The sequence below is a fragment of the Rattus norvegicus genome, chromosome 1 (genome assembly GCF_021556685.1).
Source record: "Rattus norvegicus strain SHRSP/BbbUtx chromosome 1, alternate assembly SHRSP_T2T, whole genome shotgun sequence".
Lineage (NCBI taxonomy): Eukaryota > Metazoa > Chordata > Mammalia > Rodentia > Muridae > Rattus > Rattus norvegicus.
The window spans coordinates 3,353,891-3,376,619 of NC_141534.1; the positions used below are offsets into that span (position 1 = coordinate 3,353,891).

At 45.0% G+C, this 22,729-nt stretch overlaps 2 protein-coding genes and 1 pseudogene across 8 annotated transcripts in view; 1 reads left to right on the forward strand and 2 right to left on the reverse strand.

The window, feature by feature from the left end:
* Katna1 (katanin catalytic subunit A1) overlaps positions 1-866 on the forward strand; it is a 41,608-nt gene extending 40,742 nt beyond the window's left edge. Inside the window, exon 11 of the mRNA NM_001004217.4 lies at positions 505-866. Within this exon, the coding sequence (NP_001004217.2) occupies positions 505-703 (199 nt within the window). The 3' untranslated portion in view covers positions 704-866. The remainder of the gene's footprint in view (positions 1-504) is intronic.
* Positions 867-3,114: 2,248 nt separating this feature from the next.
* On the reverse strand, positions 3,115-18,980 carry Ginm1 (glycosylated integral membrane protein 1). Of its 6 annotated transcripts, none has more exons than XM_087567218.1 (9): positions 18,583-18,975; positions 14,780-14,902; positions 14,112-14,171; positions 12,557-12,653; positions 10,105-10,256; positions 9,132-9,288; positions 8,399-8,529; positions 5,547-5,710; positions 3,115-3,774 (listed from the first exon to the last, which is right to left on the reverse strand). In XM_087567218.1, the coding sequence occupies exons 2-9, from the start codon at positions 14,783-14,785 to the stop codon at positions 3,663-3,665; spliced, it is 879 nt and encodes a 292-aa protein (XP_087423344.1). In that variant the 5' UTR covers positions 14,786-14,902; positions 18,583-18,975; the 3' UTR covers positions 3,115-3,662.
* A 2,918-nt stretch (positions 18,981-21,898) lies between these two features.
* Positions 21,899-22,267, reverse strand: LOC120098771 (40S ribosomal protein S20-like; annotated as a pseudogene). The gene has a single exon (XR_015654012.1). The product of XR_015654012.1 is annotated as a 40S ribosomal protein S20-like (transcript).
* Positions 22,268-22,729: the final 462 nt, after the last annotated feature.

Below are 22,729 nucleotides of genomic sequence, written 5' to 3' on the forward strand. Positions count from 1 at the left end.
TGTGTGCTCTGCTGCATATATGCCTGCATGCCAAAAGAGGACATCAGCCACCATGTGGTTGCTGGGAATTGAACTCGGGACCTCTGGAAGAGTAGCTGGTACTCTTTACTCTTAACCATTGAGCCATCTCGCCAGCCCTAATAGGGGTTTCTTTATTGTACCTTTTTACTTTTGTCTTGGACTATACGGTCAGCATTTATACTGAACTGAATGAAATTATACTTATTGTGGAAGATGCATTGCTAAAAAGCAACTAAAAGCAGCTCTTATTTTCCAGTGTAGGTTTAATGTATTGTGTATGCATATAATATGTATAAGATCTTAGAGAATTTAACAGGCTTTTTGTTTTTGTTAGGTTTGTTTTTTTGTTGTTCTTTTGTTTGTTTTTGTTTTGTGTGTGTGTGTTTTTTTTTGTTTGTTTTGTTTTTTTGTTTTTTTCTGGTTTGGTTTGCTTTTGCTTTTTTGAAGTAACACTTTGGGCTTTTTTAAAAACTTAAACCCTAGGGATGCGTCCTTGATGGCCATGAGACGCCGTATTGAGGGTCTAACCCCAGAAGAAATCCGGAACCTTTCAAGAGAAGAAATGCACATGCCTACCACCATGGAGGATTTTGAAATGGCTTTAAAGAAGGTCTCCAAATCAGTATCAGCTGCAGACATTGAGAGATACGAGAAATGGATAGTTGAGTTTGGATCATGCTAGCTAAGTTCTCACATGTAAACTGTGAGAAATCTGCCTTAAGTCTTTGAAAATAATTAAATGTAGTATTTCAGTGCATTGAGTGCCATATTTTTTTGAACTTTGATAATGGTGTGATATTTAAATTCTTTCTGGTGCTTAATAAAGACAATATTTTTAAACTGCACATTGTTTTAATTTAGTACTGCTTGACTTCTGCTAAGTACAGCTCTTTCCCTTCCTTGTTGCTGCTGCTCTGTGGTAATAGCAGAAAACTAGTACACACTCACACAAGCAGCTAATTAAAACAGCTAGATCTAGTGTATCTTCCCTCTCATCTGGTGTCATGATAGCTTCTCTCTTTCTCTTGGAGTAAGACGAGGACTCGTGGGCCTGGAGAATGCATATGTCCTATTCCGTTCCCAGCACCTGTGTAGGGTAGCTTGGAGGCTGGGGGATACATATGGTGCCTCTGAGACCCTTAGACACCTGCACACACACACACACACACACACACACACACACACAATTAAAAATCTTGAGAAAAGAATTAGGACACTTTAATTTTCATTTAAAAGAGGTGTGGTGAAAATACAGTCTTTTCTGAATAACTTGTTTGAGAGAAAGCCACTGCTCTGCTCCCATGTGCCTTGGGGGCTTGTGTTATCACTCCTGGCTTAAACACCTTTATTCTGCCTTTGGAAAAGGCTGTGTAGTGCAGGTAGCATTCCTGCACTTAGCTGCTTACTGTCCTCTAGGCAGACTCGGGCTCATTTACTCACATTCATAATAGGCATGAGACTGAGACAGACCAGTAATAGCACAAGTTAAAGCTAGTGAGTGTAGTGAAAGTTAATATCATGGAGCTAGGAGGTGCTCAGTGGCCAAAGTGCTAGCCGTGCCAGTACCCAGACTTAAAAAAAAAAAAAAGTGGTATGTACTTGTCATCGCTCCTGTGGAAAGTGGGCATGGGCAGACCCCTGGAGCTAGCCAGCCTATCCTAGTTGATGGTCTGCTCAGAGACATTACCTCAGAAAAGATAGATGGGATCTCAAGGAGCACCACCAGTGGCTGATATCTGGCCTTGCGTGTGGGGGCGCGTGTATACACATACACACACAGGCAACAGTATAAAACGTTGGGTTCCATTTCCACTAACAAGAAAGCAATGATGTATCGGGGGTTGGAGACGTGGCCTGTGGCTAAGAGAACTTGCTGCCCTTGCACAGAATCTGGGTTTGAGTCCCAGCACCCAGGTTGGGAAGCCCCTGCTCCAAGGGATCCCATGCACATACACATTGTGGGGAGGAGGCACTCACCATCTTAGCAGCAGGAGACGAAACAAATGCATGTACACTGAGTGCAGTGCTGTGGTCACCAGGCTTACTGGGAGGGAATGGAACCATAGTCAGTCTCACTAGATTCTGTGCGTGTGTGGCTGATGTATAAGTTGTACATGAATTGGAACTGGTGCTTTTTCTAACAACTCTTGGAGTCAGCAGAGACAAACTGATACTAGTGCATACCAGCTAAACTGGGCAGTGGTGCCGCATGCCTTTAATACCAGCACTTGGGAGGAAGCAGAGGCAGGCAGTCTCTGAGTTCTAGACCAGTGTGGCCTACAGAGTGAGTTCCAGGACAGCTACACCGAGAAACCCTGTCTTGAAAAGACAAACAATCCAGCTGGGGCTAGGAATGGCACATGTGCATAAAGCCCTAAGTTTGATACCAGCGCTGTACACAACCAAGCATAGTGTTACCTCCCAGTGTGCTGGGGAATCCATGATCAAGGTCATGTTGAGTCTAAGACCAGCCTGGACTACATATGAAAATGATCAAGATTCAACTTGGCCGTCATACTTGTCATCCTTCCTGCCCATAGGCCTGGTCCCTGAGCTCAGCAGTGCTTTCCTGACTTCCATGGGTTCAATTCCCCACTTTGGTAGAGGAGGCAAAGCAACAGCAAGTGCATTCTTGGGCCATGTTTTTACAATGGGTTACAGCCAAGAACCTGACCCAGCATGACTCTGGCCTAGCGAGGTCTTCTATCATGTCATTAAGTGCTGGACTACAGAGGTGCTGCTCTACCAGTTCTGGCTTTCAAAACTCTTTAGGTGAAATAAAAAGTACCACATGGAATAAGTGGTGTGTTCCAGATAACACGGTTGAAACAGGCAATTCTGAGTGACAGTGAAGAAACAGCATGAAACACACTTACAAATACATGTACTTAGAACCGGAAGGCTAAGGCCATAGCCTTAATTCCGTGAAGATATTAGAGCTGAGTGGTTCTCAGTGCCCACAGCAGGCAGAGCACTCCACCACTCTGCAGCTCCAGTGGCAGGAGATCCAGTGCCCTCTTCTGGCCTCAACAGGCATTTTTATCACCTGCGCAAACTCTCTCCCCCATGCATAAACTAAAAATAAAGCAATTCTTTAAAAAAAAAAAAAGTTTATTTTAGAGTGAGACCATGTCACTATTATAAATCCTGGTGCATTCAAGGTAAAGAGTTCTGGTACAGACACAAATCATGACACACTTCAGTGATTTTATACTGAGTCATGTATGTGATATAAAGGCACATTGTACTGAGTAAACAAAATAGCTGTTAAATTCTCCAGCTTTTAAATTAGAATTTCATAAAGTGCTTCTTATAAAATCTTACAATAGTAATCAGTTACAATTTCTGCAGCAAAGGCACCTGGGAGTTCTTGGCAGTCGCTTTGTCTTACGTCTCCTTTCAGCTTGGTATTTCTCAGTTATCTTCTTTCCACTTAAACTTTCCTTAGTAATTCTTCTTCAGAACAGCCAGCCCGTGCTTGATGAGGTGAGCTGTAGCCGGGCACTAGAAAGGCCACCTGTAAAGGTCTTGGGAATTTGGCAATTTTTATGAATAAATTGATTAATAATTTAAATAAAATGGTATTCAAATGGCGAGTCTGGGGATGATAGACAGTAGAGTCCATGATTGGAGATGGGGTTTTAAATATCTGTTTTATCTGTAAGTTTTTCTGCTGTTTTCTCAGAGCCGTCTGGGTATAAGATGATAGGTACCACAGAGATCCCATTCATTTTATCCACCTGAAGAATTCCTCTGCAATGCAAGAGAAGCCGTTACCGCCCACATCGCTGCCTCCTTCAGAAGGCTGGCATACAGCAGTGCTGCTTCAAGGCTACAGCCCTCCTTGCTTCCCATGGCTTATAAAGCACGTGCAGACCTTGGCTCCAAGTTCTCTTTAACCAAACACAACTAGGACTAGAGGGCATAGACCACTGCCTGTTCCCACATGAAGGGAAGCATACGTCTTCAAGGCAAGAGCTGTCGTTGCCCTGGACTGGTGAGTGCCGGTGAAAGCAGAGCCCAGACAACTCTCCAGACACTGTCCATGGAGACACAACCCCGACCACACAATGGATGGGGCTTTCATTTTGAACCCAAGGTCCTATGTTACCTTTTCCAGATTTCTCCTATTAAAATAGCAACTGAGGTCGGTTTAAAAATCAAGCAAGCTGACTGGATATGTGGACATGCTATGTGCTGCTCTAAGTTACTCCATGTGGCATACAACAGCAGTTTTCAAGTGGCATCCCGCTCTAAGAGAGTCCACTTTATTACACAATGCAGCAATTTGCTTCACTTTGGGTGCCAAATGCTGACACACAGTGACTCTCCCTCTTGCTCTGACAACATGGTCCCCACCAGCTGTTGAACACAGGCCACGATACAAAGGCTGATGACTGAATTAAATAAGTCTACTACCTCCTAACCTAGAACATGGGCTTAAAGGCATATCAGAGAAACCAGGCCAGTGGTTACTAAGTAACCATATCCAGGGACGATGCAGTCCCCTCACCTCCGTCATTTATAAGCCACCTGTGGTGACTCACACCTGGAATGTCAATACTCAGGAGGTACAGGCCAGAGGGTCATTTGTGAGTTCAGAGTCAGTCTGGTCTGCATATACAGAGACCCATCTAAAAACACCCAAACTGACTCAGAGAGAGCAGGTACCTAAGATGGATGGCAGCAGCCATCAGACAAACTAAGCAGCCATCAGACTGTCAGGATTAACAGGTGACTTACTCTCGTCCCTGTCCCTGCCCCGCCAGACCTCCTGGAACTGCCATCCTCAGGACCATTCTGTCTAGGGCCAGTCTAACAGCGGGAGTGAGTATACAAGGCTCTCTGCCTCTTGCCCTCAAAATTCTGTGGCCACTTTAACCCTTAGCCATTCAGCAATCAACTTCATGACTTACGATGTGAAAGCTGAGAGCCAGAGTAATGAAGAGTGGAGTGGAAACAACAAACCTGTTTGCCAGTGGCCACAGTACCAAATGAAATCAAGAACACTCAGTGTCCAGCCAGGCTTGCTGTCATACACCTATGACCCCACACTTAGGTGTGGGTAGAAGGATCAGAAGTCCAAAGCCATCCTCAGCCACAGGGACGAGTTCAGGGCCAGTCGGGGCCACATGAGACCCTATCCCTTACAAATGGTAAGAGAGGAAGACCCCAGTCATCTGACATGAACTAAAGTGAGGCTCTGGAGTTGAGACTCGTTGGTGTGGGTCTCACTGCTCCGTCACACAGCACTTCCTAGTTTTCCTGCTCACTCTCTACTCTTCAGAGAACCAGCAATCTCTTCTATGGTTGCATCTCTGAAAGTACAGCCATCTCAAATAGTACACAAATGTCTCTTAATTCCACTAAAATGGGAAAGTAGACTGGAAAGTTATTTTTTTCTCCCACTGTCTGACCATAACTACTATACTTTGTACTGTACAATATTTTCTACCACAACATACAGTAAAACAACCTCCTTTTTAATAGTTAAGATCAACGATGTCTGAAACTCTGGTACTTACTTGTTCTCACGCACAGGGAAAAGCAACTTTAACAGCGCAATGACTCCTGCTGCTCCCAGAACTCCAACCACCATGACGTTCAGAAACATGAACAACACTGGGAACACGCCGCTCCAGAACCCACAGAGTGCCTTCCTGAGCTTCTCCATCCACTGGCACATTACCTGGGAAGTGGCTTTTGATTAGAAAGGCCTGTTCCACAAACTAAAAATTTAAATTTCTGTTTTCTTTTGAGACAGGGCCTCTCTGCAGGGGCTGTGGGGCTGCCTTGCCACTAGGTACTGCTGGCACACAGCTCAGGGCAGGCAGAACACAGTCTGTGATAGGGGTCCTGGTCTGTGTTTTCTTGGGTGAGAAACAGCAGGATCTGGGACGATTGCTATGGTTCCCAGTCTCCTGTGGACCCAGGTGCCGCTGGGGTAACACTGAGAGTTGGGAGTGGGGGGTCCCAAGGGTCTGCACTTGCCCTAAAGTGCTTCCCCTCAGGGCGTTTACTCAGAAGGGGAAGGCTGAGCCTCGGATAGGGGCAGAGTCCAGTTTGGCTCCCAGTGAGTGAGCCTGGAGGGGCTGGGAGAGGGAAGACCTTCTCCAGGAGATGTGGGCGTGGCTCTTTATGACAAAGGCCCATGGCGATCCTTGATGAAGGAGAAGGTCCTTGCTTGTCCAAACTGTTTTATTTGATGGCAGATGTGAATACACACACCTTACTCAGGATGAACCAGAGATTAAATACCTTCTGCAGAAAGGGATGCCCAGGAAGGGAAGGAAGCTCACTGGCTGAAGACAGGGAGCCCATCTAGACACCTCATAAGCATGGAGGACTTCAGGTTTTTAATACTACATGACCAATTGTCATGGTTCTCTCAGTGGGTATCATGGTTACCTGTCCCGATCAGGTGGTTCGACAGGGAATGGCTCCACTCCTGCCATGCTCAATTCTGAGATTTCCCCGGGTTCTGAGCCTACTCAACCTTACCAGTTCTCTCTGGTGGCACAGTCTACTTGCCCTACACCAGACTGGGCTGAAACCCTCAATATAGAGAGCCACCTGCCTTTACCTCCCCAGTGCTGAGGTTAAAGGCATACATCACAGTGCGTGGCCTCTTGTGTAATATTTTTGTGGATTACTTACTACCATGCCTGGCTAAATTTCTTTATGGTTTGGCTTTGGATTGACAGAAACAACCTATGTCTTGATTATAACAGTGGTTACATGTGTGTCAAAAGAAACTAAGAGGCTGGAGGGATGGCTCAGTGGTTAAGAGCACTGACTGCTCTTCCAGGGGTCCTGGGTTCAAATCCCAGCAACCACATGGTGACTCACAACCATCTGTAATGGGATCTGATGCCCTCTTCTGGTGTGTCTGATGACAGGAACAGTGTACTTATATAGAATAAATAAATAAATTTTTAAAAAAGTAACTAAGAAAGGAAAGGAGAGAGGGAGGGAGGGAGGGAGGGAGGGAGGGAGGGAGGGAGGGAGGGAGGAAAAAAAGAAAAAGCCTGGCTTTGGGTAAGGTAAATAGCTCAAAAATGAGTGCTTCTGTCTAATTCTACAGTGATGGGATGGGGTGGCTGCAGGGCACATATAACATGACAACAAAATTCTATTTTACAATGTACCTAAATATTTTATAATTTTAAAATTTGTTACACACACACACACACACACACACACACACACACACACACGGGAATATTAATGCTCACTAACTAGTACACAGGCCCACAGGCCTGTCCACTGTTGCAGGTAAAGGACAAGGAAAGGAAGAAACAAACCCCACAGCTTTTAGAATGGAGACAGTTCCCTTTATGGCGGACCTGTTGGGAGATGCCATGGTGCACACTACCCCACTAACCTAGACTCCAGCAACCCCAAATCAGTAGTTTGACCTTCAGTGAGAACTACTTATAGACCTTACCCATTCAGGGGTAGACATACTAGGATACCCCCTGAAGTGTATCTGTAAACATGTGTGACATAAAGTTCCTAGTGGGTACTGATATAGTTTCCCATGGAATACCCATTTATTCTTTATGACACCTTGATGAAATATTTTATAGTGCTTGACAGAGTAAGCACAGGCTAACCTAAGACGTAAGTTAAAGAGGTTAAGAAGGTCACATAAATAGTGAATGGCAGATCACACTTTAATCCTAAACAGCATGACTCCAAATGTATCATTTTAGCAACACTCAATCATTGTGTGGGAACTCCAGGGCACATTGCACCTGTGTGTATAAAAGGCAGGAGCTGAATAATAAAAAAAAGTGGAAATGTAAGAATGAACTTTGGAACGGGAGCTTCCCAACTAAATGAAGTCCATGGCCTCGATAGTCGTGACCTGACTTAATCAGTAAGTGAAGCTTCCAGAGGGAAAAGGGAACACCATGAATACCGCGTTAGGATTACGATAATGGCTGGTGAGATAGCTCATGGAGAAACCTGTGGTTAAGCCTCATGACCTGAATGTGGTTCATGGGATCCTCAGGTAAAGGGAGGAGCAACGTCCTGAAAGCTGTCCCCGTGGCATGCACAGCACGCACATGCCTGTGTGCACACACAGAATACATACACATTTAAGAAATAAAACAAGCCTAGTGAGCCGAGCGTGGTGCCTCACACCTGCAGCACCAGCACTCAGGAGATAAAGAGGAGGCTTCCCTTTCCTCAGAGTTCAGTCCCGGCTACAGTCTGAAATAACATCAAAACCAAATGCCTCCATCATTAAAAGTGATATGCTGTTTGTCTTTATGTTTTCTACCTCACTCTAAAGGACACATTTATCTTCACTGTAACCATAACTACGCTGGCAGCACCATGAAAAGGCATCACCAAGTGTTTGAATTACCTTGTATGAAGATGGCGGCTCTGCTCTGAGAGGCGTCTCAGGCAACTTGCCAGGTAAAGCATTTCCATCCACCGTGGTTCCCAAGTCCCCCACGAGGTAGTGGCTGGTGGTCTGCAGTGAGCCAACAGTTCCTACTGAAGAGGGAGAGCGAGGTCACCAAACTGCAGCAGCGGCTGGCATCTGCTACAAGCCCTACCAGAGCACCAGACATTAATCTCCAGTTAATGTCCCTGATTACAACACTGACACACATGACACTGTGACAGAACAAGAATTTTATTTACTGAGTTAGCACCAGAAGGGAAAACTATAAGGGTTTACAAAAGTTACCGTTTTGTCACACAGAGAATCTACATTTTCAGTTCTGCCAGGCATGGTGGCTCATGCCTGTATCCTAGACTTGGGAAACGGGAGTATTACAAATTCAAGTTCAGTTCTCAGAACCCGAGTTGGAACTACATCTCTAGGGTCTGATTCTTTTCTGGCCTTTTTTTTTTTTTTTCCCGGAGCTGAGGATCGAACCCAGGGCCTTAAGCGCTGTACCACTGAGCTAAATCCCCAACCCCGCTTTTCTGGCCTTTATAGAGGTACACATACATACATACATACATACATACATACATACATACATTCTCTTTCTCTCTCTCTCTCACATACACACACACACAATCTTTTTTAAGTATATAAAGCAAAATAATTTCATTAATATTTTAAATAATGTTTTTTTAAATACCTTTTTTGGAAAAATCGGGAGGCGTGAATAAAATGTCACTGTCTTGGGAAATAGAATAAAGCATGCTTTCTTCCAAAGGAAGGAAAAAGTTTGAACGTCTGAGTACTCTCTGGTTCTTAACTAAAATGTTGATTTCAGTAACATTCTTTTGTTGAGCCTATAAAAGAAAGAAAAATAGGTCCTATTTACTTTAAATGATGTCCTAGAGGTTAAAAGTGGCCTCTCCTCCTTTGCTTCAGTAACTAAGAAACTCATCCTTGTCCCTCCCACTCCTCTGTGTAGCATTTACAGCTTCAGTGCAGCTTCACTTCATTCACACAGCACCGAGGAAAATGACCACAGAAATACGAACACCACCAAGGCCTTCACCACCTCTGTCTACAGATACTCAGAACCCGAGAAAGGAGTACAAATGTCAGATTTGAAAAAGAAAATACAAAACCAAGAATGCTATGTGATGGGGCTGGGGATTTAGCTCAGTGGTAGAGCGCTTACCTAGGAAGCGCAAGGCCCTGGGTTCGGTCCCCAGCTCCGAAAAAAAGAACCAAGAAAAAAAAAAAAAAAGAATGCTATGTGATTAGATGCAGACAATTCTAGGGCTTTGTGAGGTGTGAGTGAGATTGGCTCCCAGTTAGTGGACCTGTCTGGGCAGAACCAGGAGGTGTGGCCTTGTTGCAGGGGGTGCATCACCGAAGTGAGCTTAGAGGCACAGCACAGTCTCTCTCTGCCTATAGACCAGGACGCAGCTCTCAGCTCCTTCTCTATGTGCCCCACTGTGATGATAATGCACTAACCCTCTGAAACCATAAGCCAGCCCCAAATGTTTTCTTCTCTACATTGCCTTGGTCATGGTCTCTTCACAGCAATAGAAAAGTTACTAAGACAACCTTCTTGCTCATCGATTCAGAAACAACAGCACAACATTTTTACAAAACACGAACTTAATCTCCAGTTAACAAGCACAGTGTCTTACTTGTCTTCCATCGAGCTCCACAACCTCCTCCTGAATGACAATTAGCTGTGAACTGGTACTATATGTCACAGGCCTCTCACGAAGTAAGATCCTTACAGTGACTATTCCAAAATATTCTTTCTCCTCCAAATTTTCCAGATTTTCACTCTTCACTATTAAACAAAAACAAAAACTAGTGAGATTTTGTACAAAAATTGCCATTACAGCAGTTACTGTATTTGATGATTTGTATGACACTGACTTGGAACAAGACAGTGGCAAACAGGTTTTACTGGCTTCCTTTAACCCTGACCTTATCAGTCTCAGATTTATAGAAGCAGAGATGAGCTGGCAAGTCCTTCCAATGGCTTCCGCTCACTGGATCAGGAAATGCTTGCTGGTCTGAAATCAGAATGTACCACACTACAGTGGCTGCGCCTCTGCTAGGGTTTCCTGGTGTCTGCAAATGCGGAGCAATGCAGTGCACATGGACGGCAAGCTGCCGGGGAGTCAGACTCATGCTCACACCCCAGTAGTGGCTTTACAGCTAGACAGATCGGGGTGGAGAAAGGGTGAGTGGTCTACCAACCTGTAATGGTGACGGGGAGAGATCTGAACATATTTCACTGCACATATGTATGGGATTCTCAAAGATAAAGAGAACATTTTAAAAGAGTAAAACAGCCAGGAATAGAGGTGCACACCTCTAATCCCAGCACTTGGGCAGCTGAGGCAGCACGAGACCAGCTAGGGCCACATAACAAGACTTTCTCCAAAAAGCAAATTGAGGGAATAGAGATGTCCACCTATTAAGAGAGCTTACTACCCTATCAGAGGATCTGAGTTCAGAACCCAGCATGCACAGCAGATATCTCACAAATAGCTGTAATAGGATCAAATGTTCCCTTCTAACCTCTGGGCACCCACACAGACGATATAAACCTTTAAAACCCTTTTAAAGAGGTACACACTGATCAATTTGCCACAACACAAACATTTAGTTGTTGCCTCCCAAATGGGAGGGCTATTTGTCAAAACAGTACAGACATACATTCCTAAATGCACGCCACCGCCTAGTGACTTAATTCACTGTGAGCCATTAAAGGGCTGTTCCTTTGATCTAGAACACCGGATACAATTCATTAACCACTCAGTGTTGTCAGTGACCTCACCCAGCTCCTCCTTAGGCTCTAGCCTTACCACGATCACAGTAATTTGGGGTAAGTGGCAGATGTAATTGTGATTAGTGCCCTCTGGGCTCCAATGCTGTCAGCCCTGATGTCTCTGGTGCTGTCAACTAGCTCTCCTTTAGTTAGGCACCTCGGCATTGTCTTTCATTGTCTAAGTGGTTTTGCTGTGCTTACTGTGGTCTGTTTGGCAAAGATCTCCCACTGAGCTTTGTCTCCAGCACCTCTCTGAGCTGGGGGGAGGCATGCATCTCCCCTCACTCCTCCGTCCAGACCCAGTGATTCTCCTAGCTCAGCTGCCCCAGGAGCTGGGAATACGGAAACACAAATCTGCATGTCACAATGCCATGCTTAATAAAGCAGAGTTTTAGTTGCCTGTTTATCCACTAATGCTCCTCTCAGCCTGGTCAGCACAGCTAAGACCACAGCCTAGGACACAAGAGAAATACAGCAGAGCGGTAACTCTCATACCTCTACTGTCGAATAAATTAAAAACAGCAAAAGCCCCTGACGTTGACTTCCTCTCTGCTGCAGTAGTCAGCTTTGAAAGACTCTCCTCAGTGATGCTTGCTTTCAGACATGAATGAATAACCCTGCTTAACTCCCCACCTCAGTGCCAAACGGGCCCAGTCATTACTTCTCAGAAGCCATAGACAGGAGTGACACCTCCCGTGCCATTTATGTAAGTCAAATAAAATTATATAATCCAATAAAACATTATCTGATTCTTTAAATAACCAAAGCCCTTGAGGTTTACAAAGAAAAGCAGGGGCTGAAGAGAGAGCTCAGCAGCAGTTAAAAGCACTTGCTGCTCTCCCAGAGAACCTGGGACTGGTTCTCAGAACCCACACAGCGGCTCACACCTGCCTACCACTCCAGGTCCAGGGGAGCCAACACCCTCTCTGGCCTTCTTGGGCCCCAGGTACACACATGATACAGCTACACATGCAGACAAAACACCATACACATTTGCTGACAAATGAGTAAGAAAAATAGAGGAGGAGCCACACACACAATTTGTAATGTTTATCTTCTACAGCCAGAATGAGAACTAGGGTTTCCCAGAGGGCTAGTCCATGTGTATGCTCACTCTTACACTGCTAACCTACCAGGAATTAAAGGTCAGTCCCAGGAAAGAACAAGTGAACAGTGGATCAGTAGTCAACACAGACTGAAAGGCCTTAGCTACTACTACACCATCGGTGTGTGTAAGGTGGCACTTCACATTCAGAACGAATTTAGGATTATTAAAGACAGAATAATGTTGCAAACAATTCAGTACTCACCTATCGAAGTCTGACAGCTTATTCGGGTTACACCACTATTTACAGGTAAGTCATTCACATACACCTGTCCACTCTCATAGGTTATGTTAAGAACAACCTTAAAATAAAGCAGCATATACATTAATTCCAATGGTTTATAAACGACCACAAACTCTTCATATCAAGAATACATCATCTAACTCTGTGTGGACAGGTGTTATAGTTTGGGTATGCTTTGTCCCTCAAAGATCCATGTGTAGGAAACTTGGTCTGTCTCGGTGTGGTGAGGTTTAAGGGAGGGGGAACCCTCCAAGACACAAAGCTTAGTGGTAGATGTGTAACCCCTAAGATAATGTCTTCAAAGGAACTGTGGGCCCAGTTGCTCTTATCTGGTATCTGGCAAAATAAATCTGTTCTCCTGTTAGCTCCTATCGCTGTGGTACCATTTGCCATAAGACCAAAGATAACCAACACCAGCAAGATATGCTTGAACCTCTGTAACTAGGCTAAAAACAAAATAACAAAGCCCTTTTGGTTTTGTTTATGGCTTCTGTTTTGTTTGATTTCTTTTTTGAAAAATTATTTACTTTTATTTTATTTGTACAAATGTTTTGCCTGAATGTATGTCCGTTCACCATGTGTGTGTAGTGTATGTCTGTTCACCATGTGTGTGTAGTGTCTAAGAGGAAAACAGGGTGTGGGTCCCTGGAAGTGAAGATACATGTTGAAGGCTAGGCTGACCCAAGGCTTTCCCTGAGGCCCTGATGTACAGCAGGAACATTCTTCTAAGCTTTCTCTAAACCTTGAGCATGCTTGACAGAGTCAGTATGGCCTGGAGCCAGGACCTTGGGACAGCTATGAATTCAGATCTTTGAGAACCCAACAATTCCCACCCTGAAGGGCTTTGTTATGTGTCTTGACCCTGCCCTCGGACTCCCTTGAGACACCCAGTGTTCCCCCTTGTACAGAGCTGCTTGAATCACTTCCTGCTGGCTTCTTCCCACTTTTGCTGATACCGTACCATTTCTCCAATAAAAACCGGCATCCGAGACTCTATACACAATAAGCTTGTTTGACATAAGACATAGCCTCTGCAAGCCCTCCTGACCCTAACTTTCCTATCTTCTTAATCTTCTCATCTCCCTCAGAACCCTGTCACTGAAGAATGACCTGCTGGTCTACGTCAGTTACAGATGGGTGTAAGCTGCCACGTGGGTGTGTTGGGAATCAAACCTGGATCTTCTGCAAGAGCAGTCAGTGCTCTTAACCACTGAACCATCCTTCTGGTTCTTGGTTTTTGGTTTTTTAAGACAGTCTCACTACTTAAGAAGCACAGGCTGGCTTTAATTTGAGGTAAACCTTCTGCCTCAGCCTCCAAAGTGCAGGGATTACAGGAATGAGGTACTATTCCCAACCTCCTTAGCGAAGCCTCATACAGGCTGACATAGATTTTATATATTTATATTTAGTAGCCTGCCTTGGGCATTCCAATGTAATAACAGAAAATGGACTAGTACAATCAGTAAAAGTTCCTGGCTAAAGGTTATAGTAAAAATATAATCAAAAGGAGACAAACCTGCTCTTTAGATACTTCCCCATTGTCTTTCTGGGTAGTTACATTAATTCTGATGCCATCCTGCAAAACAAAGGTATAGGTTGGACAGATATACACTTTACACATGAAAATAACCTGGTTCTTTTACATTTTTCTTTGTTCTTATTGTGTGTGTATGGGGGGGGGATGATGTCACATGTGAGGCAGGTACAAGATAGAAGGAGGCCTGTCATTGGATGAGAAGGAAGGATGGACGGGAGAAAAGTTTGAAGAGGAGGAGACTGGAAAAGAGAGGGGGGAGAGGAGGAGAAGCGGTGGCAGGACAATGGAGGCTGACGTAAAGATCTCACTCTGTGTATTTACAGGTTGTTATCAATGTTCTTAAGGGATGGATGGTACAGGGCTTTGTATGCTTAAATGGGCAATTATATCTTATCAATTGGATCTAAGATTATTGTGTTGTGTGTTCTTTTATGTGAGGGTGTGAGGGATTGAGTGCAGGAAAAGTGTGCAGCCGCTGGAGACGGCTGGAGACACTGGGCCGCCCTGGAGAAGTTAGGATGTGTTTCTGCCCAGATATCTGGCAGATATCTTGGGGCACTGCGGTGCAGACCTAAGCAAGGTAAAAGACAACAATATACTTTTCTATTTTTTATATTTTTACAACAACATGTGTGCACACATACTACCTGCATCTATGAAGGTCAGAGGGTAATTTTGGAGTAGTCTGTTCTCTCCTTCCACCTTTGGTTCTGGCTCAAACTCAGGCTGTCAGACTTCGAAGCAACTGCCTTCCTTGCTAAGCCATTTACCTAGAGAAGAACCAGTTTGTTCCTCATTTCTTCTTTTATTATTATGTTTGGTTTCAGACCCCAGGACAGGGACTGAGGTATTTTACATACCAAAGCAGACCTGGCCTCCAGGATCTCCCAGCATCCTTCAGTCCCTACCTGGCACATCCTGCCCCCAACCCTGAACTTTCCAGCCCAGGGGCTGAGCTGCCCTTCCCCCAGGGGCTCTTTACTATATAACCCAGACATTTTGGTTTCTCTCCTTTTCTTCTTCCCCATTTCTCTTCTCTCTGTGTATACTTTCTCTCTTTCTCTTCCTTTTCCCCTCTGTTTCCCTTCCCATAGTGACTTCCCTGGCCTCCTTCCTTGGGGTCACCCAAAGGTAAGCTCACCCACCAAGAGCAGCTCGAACAAACAAACATATATACATATATAAATTTGGCTTAAGTTGGCTCATTGAGTTGGGGAGATATAACTTATCAAATGGTGCCAAAAACCAGGAGGAGTCACAAGCCTGGTGGCCCTGATCTTTCCTGGCCACACGGGGACCACTTCTTATCTATCCTTCTCTCTGCTGGATGCATCAACTTGGGCTTGCTGAGTAACCAAACTACTCTATGTATCCCCAGCTACTGCCTAATCCTTTGGGTCCAGGACTTTTTGGGCTTTCTCCACTGAACTGAGGCTGTACCAGAGCTATCCCAGTCTAGAACACAGCCTGGGTCTTTGTTTCTACCAAGGAGCCTGGGGTTCACAGACCTCTGATCTGAGGTTACCACCCTGCACACTGTACAACCCCAAGATGATGTACAGAATGCTGCACGTTTGGGCCTACGGTTGACACGGACAAAAGTTGGGAGAATGTGTGCCATTGGATCTAAAACCAAAGATTTTTCCAAATTGGTCTGAGTTCCCCATATCCAATTAAAAATAACATCGACTATTTTAAAATTTGTTATTTTAAAGTGTGTGTGTGTGTGTGTGTGTGTGTGTGTGTGTGTGTGTGTGTTTAGGTAGAGAGTATTACTCATACCCACTAACCCCACCCCACAGGAGAAATTTCTGTTCTGATTTATACTAATCTTTCCCCACTTTTCTTCACAGTTTTGCTAGCCGTCTCTTTAAACAGTGCACTGCTTAGCTTTATCTGTTTGTGAGCTGTGCAGAAGCAGAGCATTTAACCAGACCTCACTTCCTTCATTAAGGTGACTGATGTGTAGAGGCAGTTACTTATTTACAAGGCTCTGTCGGGGTCAGTAGGTTACCCACTGGATCCACTGCCATGGACAACCAGTGGTTTCCTATGGAATCCACTCTGCCCTCCTTGAGCACGTCTGCTGAGGTTTGCAGCAGGCCGTTCTGCTGTTGCTCAAGGACAGGTCAATCAGCAATTACCCAAAGACCTAAGCTCACTGATGGCATACTCTGTAGAAAAGCACTACTTCAAGAAATACCACTGGCCACAGGGACTTGTTACTGTTAATCAAAGCTTTCCTATTAGGGCTGGAGATGCAGACAATTAGTCTAGTGTGATTAGGAGTGGGGGGGGCTGCATAAATTATCACAAGGCTCACCAGCAGGTATCTTTACCCACTGAGCCATCTCATCGTAACACACCAGCCCCCACAGCACACTGCACCCCCCCCTCCCATAGCTAATCCTCACTGTCAAGCTGACTGCACATAGAACCACTTAGGGGATACACCTCTGGGTATGTTGGCAAGGCCATCTCCAGAGGTTTCACTGAGAAGACCCATCCTGGACCAGGCCCAGCACCTGATCATGGGCTCCTCTGGATTAGATACAAAGAGATAAAGGAGAAAGCAGCTGGCACCAGCAATCCCTTCTCTGTTTCCTGACTGCAGTACAGTCTGAACAGGTACTTCACACCCTTGCTGTGCCACCAGTCATGGGAGGACCAGAGACTAGCAATCTTCCACAAGCCCGAAACAAGCTTCTGAGAAGTTACGTCTTCTCGTTTGTTTATCACAATCACAGTTTGTGGAAGAAAAAAAGATAGAGATGTACTGGTTTGCTTTTTCTTCAAAGAAAGAAGTTTGGTTCTTTTCTAGGGATATTGGATCAACAACAGAGCCTACGAAGGTTCAAGGGCCTGAACTCAATCTCTACACACACATGCATACACTTGGGAGTACGGGTCCATGTACACCTGCATGTACATGGGGTCTTCTCTCCTGAGTTAAACCTCTGGACATGGCCTTGCAGACATACCCAGAGGTGTGTCCCCTAAGCGAATGCACACCGCAATCATTTTTGACACGCCTGAAGGATCCACTCATGTCCACATACATACTATTTGTTCTGATGCTCTTGAATGTATTTCATTGCAAAAAGACAATTTCTGACTTTCGTCTGACATTAAATTCAGATCCAGGTCACAAATCTTCCTCTGAGAATTTTTTTTTTTTTTTTTGGTTCTTTTTTTCGGAGCTGGGGACCGAACCCAGGGCCTTGCACTTCCTAGGCAAGCGCTCTACCACTGAGTTAAATCCCCAGCCCCCCTCTGAGAATTTTTAAAAAGCATTTCTTAACCTTTATTTTTTATTCTATGTACATGGGTGTTTTGCCTGCTTTCCAAAAGTAGAATGGAGACCCAGAAAGGGAGATGAGATGGTAAAATCATCAAGAGCTAACCTATAGGACTGTGGACTTAACCTTCCAAGTAAGACATTTTTTCCTGACCGTGTGGGCAGGTTCAAATATTTCCTAGATTCATGAGTGCTGATGAAGAATCTCCACAATTATAGAAGAGAGGAAATAAGTCCACAGCTCTAGAACTTTATAACCACCCAATATTTATTTGGTTTCTTGGTGCTTGTCTGCACTGTTGCTATTTTTACCCAGAAGCAAGTGTGGCTCAAGTACAATTTCATATACAAGTGTGCTCAGAGCTGCAAGGTTGTCCCTACTGACACTGCTGCATGTTTGCGATTTCTGTATTCAGAAGAGTTCTAGTATAACTCTAAAACATTACAAGCAGAATAAAGAGCTGGAGAGATGGCTCAAGGGTTGTAAAAGCATGTGTTGCAAAACAGGACCATGGGGAACAGACTCCACAAGGTTATCCCATGACCTCCATTGCTATGGCGTAAGCTCCTGATTCAACACTATACACACATAAAGTAAAATTTTAAAAATAAAAAGTGACACTTATCATGACAGTCACTTCTGTATTTAGTGTGTTCCTACCAAATAATAAGATTAAAAACCTAAGTTTCTTGTCACTTGGGGAAAACTCTGATTTTATAATCTCCAAACTTTCTCCTACTATACAACTGAAAAGGCCAAATGTGGCAACAAAAGTAAAAACTTGCTGCCCCTGAATATTGCAATGGCATGGCTCTCACAGTAACCCGGGAATCTGAAAGGCTTGTGACCTTAGATCCTCGTCGTCGAGTCTCAAACGAGGTTGAACCCCTGGGATGCCACCGGGAAGCCTCTCACAGTCGCCAGCCAGCCCAAGTGGCCCTGCGACCAGGAAAGGCGCTCCCTCCTGGTCCCGGCTGAGCAGGCACAGGTGGCCTGGAAAATTTATAATTGAGCAACACAAACATCGCCAGGGCCCAGGGCCGGCTCTAACCCAGGAAGGAGCTATTACAAACGCCCGAGGTCACTGACGATCGCACATTTTCGACAGCAAAGAGTGGCAGGACCCGCGCGGGTTCCGGAGGTGTACGAACCTCAAGTTCGGTAGGCGCAGTCTTGACACGCATTCAAGGACGCCTGCGCGCCTTCCTTGCGTTCCCCTTCGGGGAGCGGGGGGACCCACACTGCCCGGCATCCGGGAAAGCGCCCTCCCTTCTCAGCGGGCCGCCAGACCCTGTCCAGTCCCGCACCCCCGGCTGTCCACCTGCGGGAGAGGTCAGCGTCACCGCGACCGGCCTCCCGGAGGTCCCGGCAGAGGAGCGGCCTGCTGCGCCCGCCCGGCCCTACCTGCGGGACTGTGGACAGAGGCCTGGGCGCGTTGGTGGTCAGCCACCCCGCGGCTGGCAGCGCCACAAACAGCAACAGCCGGACGGGCAGCGGCGCCGAAAGGGCGCCCTCCATCTTGGACAACACCGGCGCCAGGCGGCGGGAGGTGAGGGCGTGGCAACCCGGGAAGGGGCGGGGCAGAGGGGAGGGGCGGACTCCTCCCAAATGGGGCGGGCCCACTGAGCTGGTGGTGTTGCGCAGGCCTTTGACGTCTATGGGCGGAGCCAACTTCGTGAGCAGCCTCCGTGCATTTGAGATGAGAAAGGAATTTCTCCCCAAACAAACACAATTCTTTACGAAGCCTCTCCTTTTGGAATGTGTTTTTGATTTCCCTTTCGAAACAGGATCTCGAAACAGCAGCCTAGGCTATCCTTGAACTACTTACTGATCCTGCTGCTTCGACCTGCTCAGAGCTGGAATAAGTGTGCCACCCTCTCAGCTCAACCTTGATGGTACTTTTTCATTAGCATCCATATGTTTCAGATATTTACAAAATGAAGAAAATGGCTTCATCCACCTGACTTTCACATTCATATGCAAAATCAAGAATTTACTTGGGAGTTGCTTATGAATAATAAACCCAGTATTAAGGCAGTATGTACTTTGATCTTCTTTGGAATCAGCTCACGTCAACTGGATTTATTTGAGCACAAAACTTATCCAAAGGTTCAATTTACCTAATATATCCAGCCAGTCTGATTATGTGCACATTTGAGACATTCTGATAATTTGAAGAAGAAAATATTTCGAAACATCTTAGAAAATGAAAGTATGTGAGACACAGAATCCACCTTTAACTGATCATTAATAATAACCTTTGAACCCAAATATGGATTTGTCTGTCTCCTAAGTACCTTATTTCACTGTTATTTCTACTATTTTCACAATCAAAATTTGAGTTTACTGTTTTCTGTGATGCAAAGCAAGCTTGACACCAAAGAGAAATCTGGGGAATGCTGTGTCTGGTTGCAATTTTTGGGACAGAGTGAGTCACAGGGCTTTCAGTACAACATATTTTACTCGGTGTTTTCCAGAGTTAGCCAACTACATATTTTTGAACTTCCCAAAGATTCCCAGAAGAATACAAGAGGGAGAACAAGAAACAAAGCCACATTTTTTGTTGTTGAATAGTATTATGTCAACCTCACACAAGCTAACGTCACTTAAGAGGAGGGACCCTCAATTAAGAAAGTGCTTCCATAAAATGGGGCTGTGCTGTAGAGCATTTTTAAAATTCCTGATTGATGGGAAAGGGCCAGCCCATTGTAGGAGGGGCCATCTCTGGGCGGATGGTCCTGGGCTTAGTAAAAAATCAGTCTGAGCATGCAGAGCAGGAAACAGCACCTCCACATGGTCTCTGTATCAGCTCCTGCCTCCAAAGTTCCCGCCCTGTCTTAAGGCCCTTCAGTAATGGACTATACTTGGAAGGCACAAGCCAAATAAACCCTTTCCTCTCTGACTTGCTTTGGTGATGGTGATTCGTCATGGGCAATCAAATCTTACCTCATTTTTCTGCGTTTTTGCTGTTCTTTTTATGTGTATGGTGTGTGTGTGTGTTTGTGTGTGTGTGTGTGTGTGTGTGAGAGAGAGAGAGAGAGAGAGAGAGAGAGAGAGAGAGAGAGAGAGAGCAGCATTTCTCTGTGTAGCAGCCCTGGCTGACCTGGAACTTCCTCTGTAGACCAGTCTGGCCTTAAACTCACAGAGATCCACCCGCCTCTACCTCCTGAGTGCTAAGATTAAAGATGTGCACACCATGCTCAGCTTTTCTAAGAAATTTGAAAACTGCTTTGACTGGAACATGTGTTTAAAAATAAAAGTTTTGGTGGGGTTTTTTTTTGTTTATTTTGCTTGTTTGTTTATTTGTTTGTTGAGATCTCCTCTGTTTAGCTTTAAGTGGCGTGGAACTCTATGTAGATCAGGCGGGCCTGTCTCTGCCTCTCAAGTATTAAGATTAAAGGTGTGCACCACCAGGCCTGGTTAAAAATAAATTTTATTAGACCAGGTGATGATATGCTATATTCATATAAACAGTTAACTAATAGAACTATTAGTTAAGATCAGCAAAGTGGTTCAGCTGGCAAACGTGCTTGCCATCCAAGCCTGATGACTTGAATTTGATACCTAGAATCCATGTAAAGGTGGAAGGAACAAACTGTCTCTGTAAAGCTGTCCTCAGACCTACACACGGGTGCCATGGCACACACTGACCCAGACATACTCAAAATACTAAGGCTTTAAAGAGAAGTGTCTTTGTCAGTCAGCATGTATTATGTAATTTTGTTTAAATTCTTTCTGTACATTTAAACCTCACAACTTAGCACTCAGGAAGCAGAGACAGGAGGGTCTCTGTGAGTTTAAGCCCAGCCTGGTCTACAGAGGGAGTCCAGGACAGCCAGGGATAATATACAAAGAAAAACACTCAATCTAACACATGGTTGCAAGACATGATAATATGTGACTATTTTTAATAACTGGAGTTTCAGGCCAAAAAGCATGGAGTCTTGCAACACCATCCTAGCTCTCCCCAAAGCTAGGTTTGGTCTTCAAAAAAGCAGATTAAAGAGACAATTTTGAAAAGCAGAGAAAGGATATTTATTCAGTGTGGCCGCACTGGGAAGAAGAAAAAATAAGAGACTAATGATCTGCATGCTAGTTTTCAGGGTAGTGAAACAAGCTTTGGACTTATACAGATGAAAAGTCGGGACACGGGGAAAGGATGCATAAACACTGCTGGTCATGCTGTCCCAGTTCTGGTTTTGCAAAGTGGACCAAAGAAATCCTTATTGCTGTCATCACATCCCGTGAGGGTATTATTCTGGTTCTTACAAGACGATCACTTCTGATCCAGAGTCCTCATCAAGAAGATGACCTATCTTTTTTTTTTTTTCTTTTTTTTCGGAGCTGGGGACCGAACCCAGGGCCTTGTGCTTCCTAGGTAAGCGCTCTACCACTGAGCTAAATCCCCAACCCCCTATCTTTTTTTTTTTAATTTAACAATTAAGTCAATTTATTTAAACAGTTGACTTAGGCATCTGCAATGGTGACTTCAACCTCCACTCCTGGCTCAATACTGATGGAAGTAATCTGTTTAACAATCTCAGAAGGACTATGTAAGTCAGTGAGTCGCTTGTGAATTCTCATCTGGAAACGATCCCAGGTCTTGGAACTTTCAGCGCAAGGTGTTTTTCTGGTAGTGATTCTCAGTGTCTTAGTGGGCATGTGCACCAGTCCTTTCGCTTTCAGATTCTTTTCCTTTGGGCCTCTGGTCAAGTCCGCACAAACCTTCTCCAGCGGCTTCTCATTGTGGCTAGTGAGCGTGATTCGAATCCAGTGAATCACCACTTCGGGCTCCACGGGAGTCTTCCCGGTATCTTTAAATGCCATGGCTGAGGCGCTGCTTCCTGACCGACTTGTTCCTCAGCAGGAGCGAACAGAGCAGACAAAGCGCCACAGCACGCACCACCAGGTCTCAGAAAGGACGAAGACGACCTATCTTGCAAGGTCCTGCTGTTTTAGAAGCCAAGGTGATTCAAGACAGAGGAGTCTAGGCCATGACAAGTTAATAGTAAACAATGTCTGGTGTTTTCAGTTATTTTAAAGGCATTTCTCGAATGCTTAGACCCATCTGTTGCTACTTAAAGATTTTAGTCATGACTTGGATATAGCTTAGCAGTTAAGAGAAACTGTTGCTCAATCTTGAGGTGAACTTTGGATCACAACACTCACATCAGGCAGTTGACATAGCTACCTGTAACTCCAGCTCTAAGGTATCCAATACTGTCTTCTGGATACGGATACTTGAGTACACTCATAGAGACACAGAAACAGAAACACACGAGCGCGCACACACACACA

Bases quoted from the DNA above. Each gene is read 5' to 3' on its own strand.
- Ginm1 (XM_087567197.1), bottom strand. From the start codon at position 18,949: ATGGAGGGCGCCCTTTCGGCGCCGCTGCCCGTCCGGCTGTTGCTGTTT. The intron at 12,654-14,111 runs GTTTGTCTCCTT...CTTTATTTTAAG, and splicing joins GGGAAGTATCTAAAGAGCAG to GTTGTTCTTAACATAACCTA. The intron at 10,257-12,556 runs GTGAGTACTGAA...TTTGTTTAATAG, and splicing joins AAGCTGTCAGACTTCGATAG to TGAAGAGTGAAAATCTGGAA.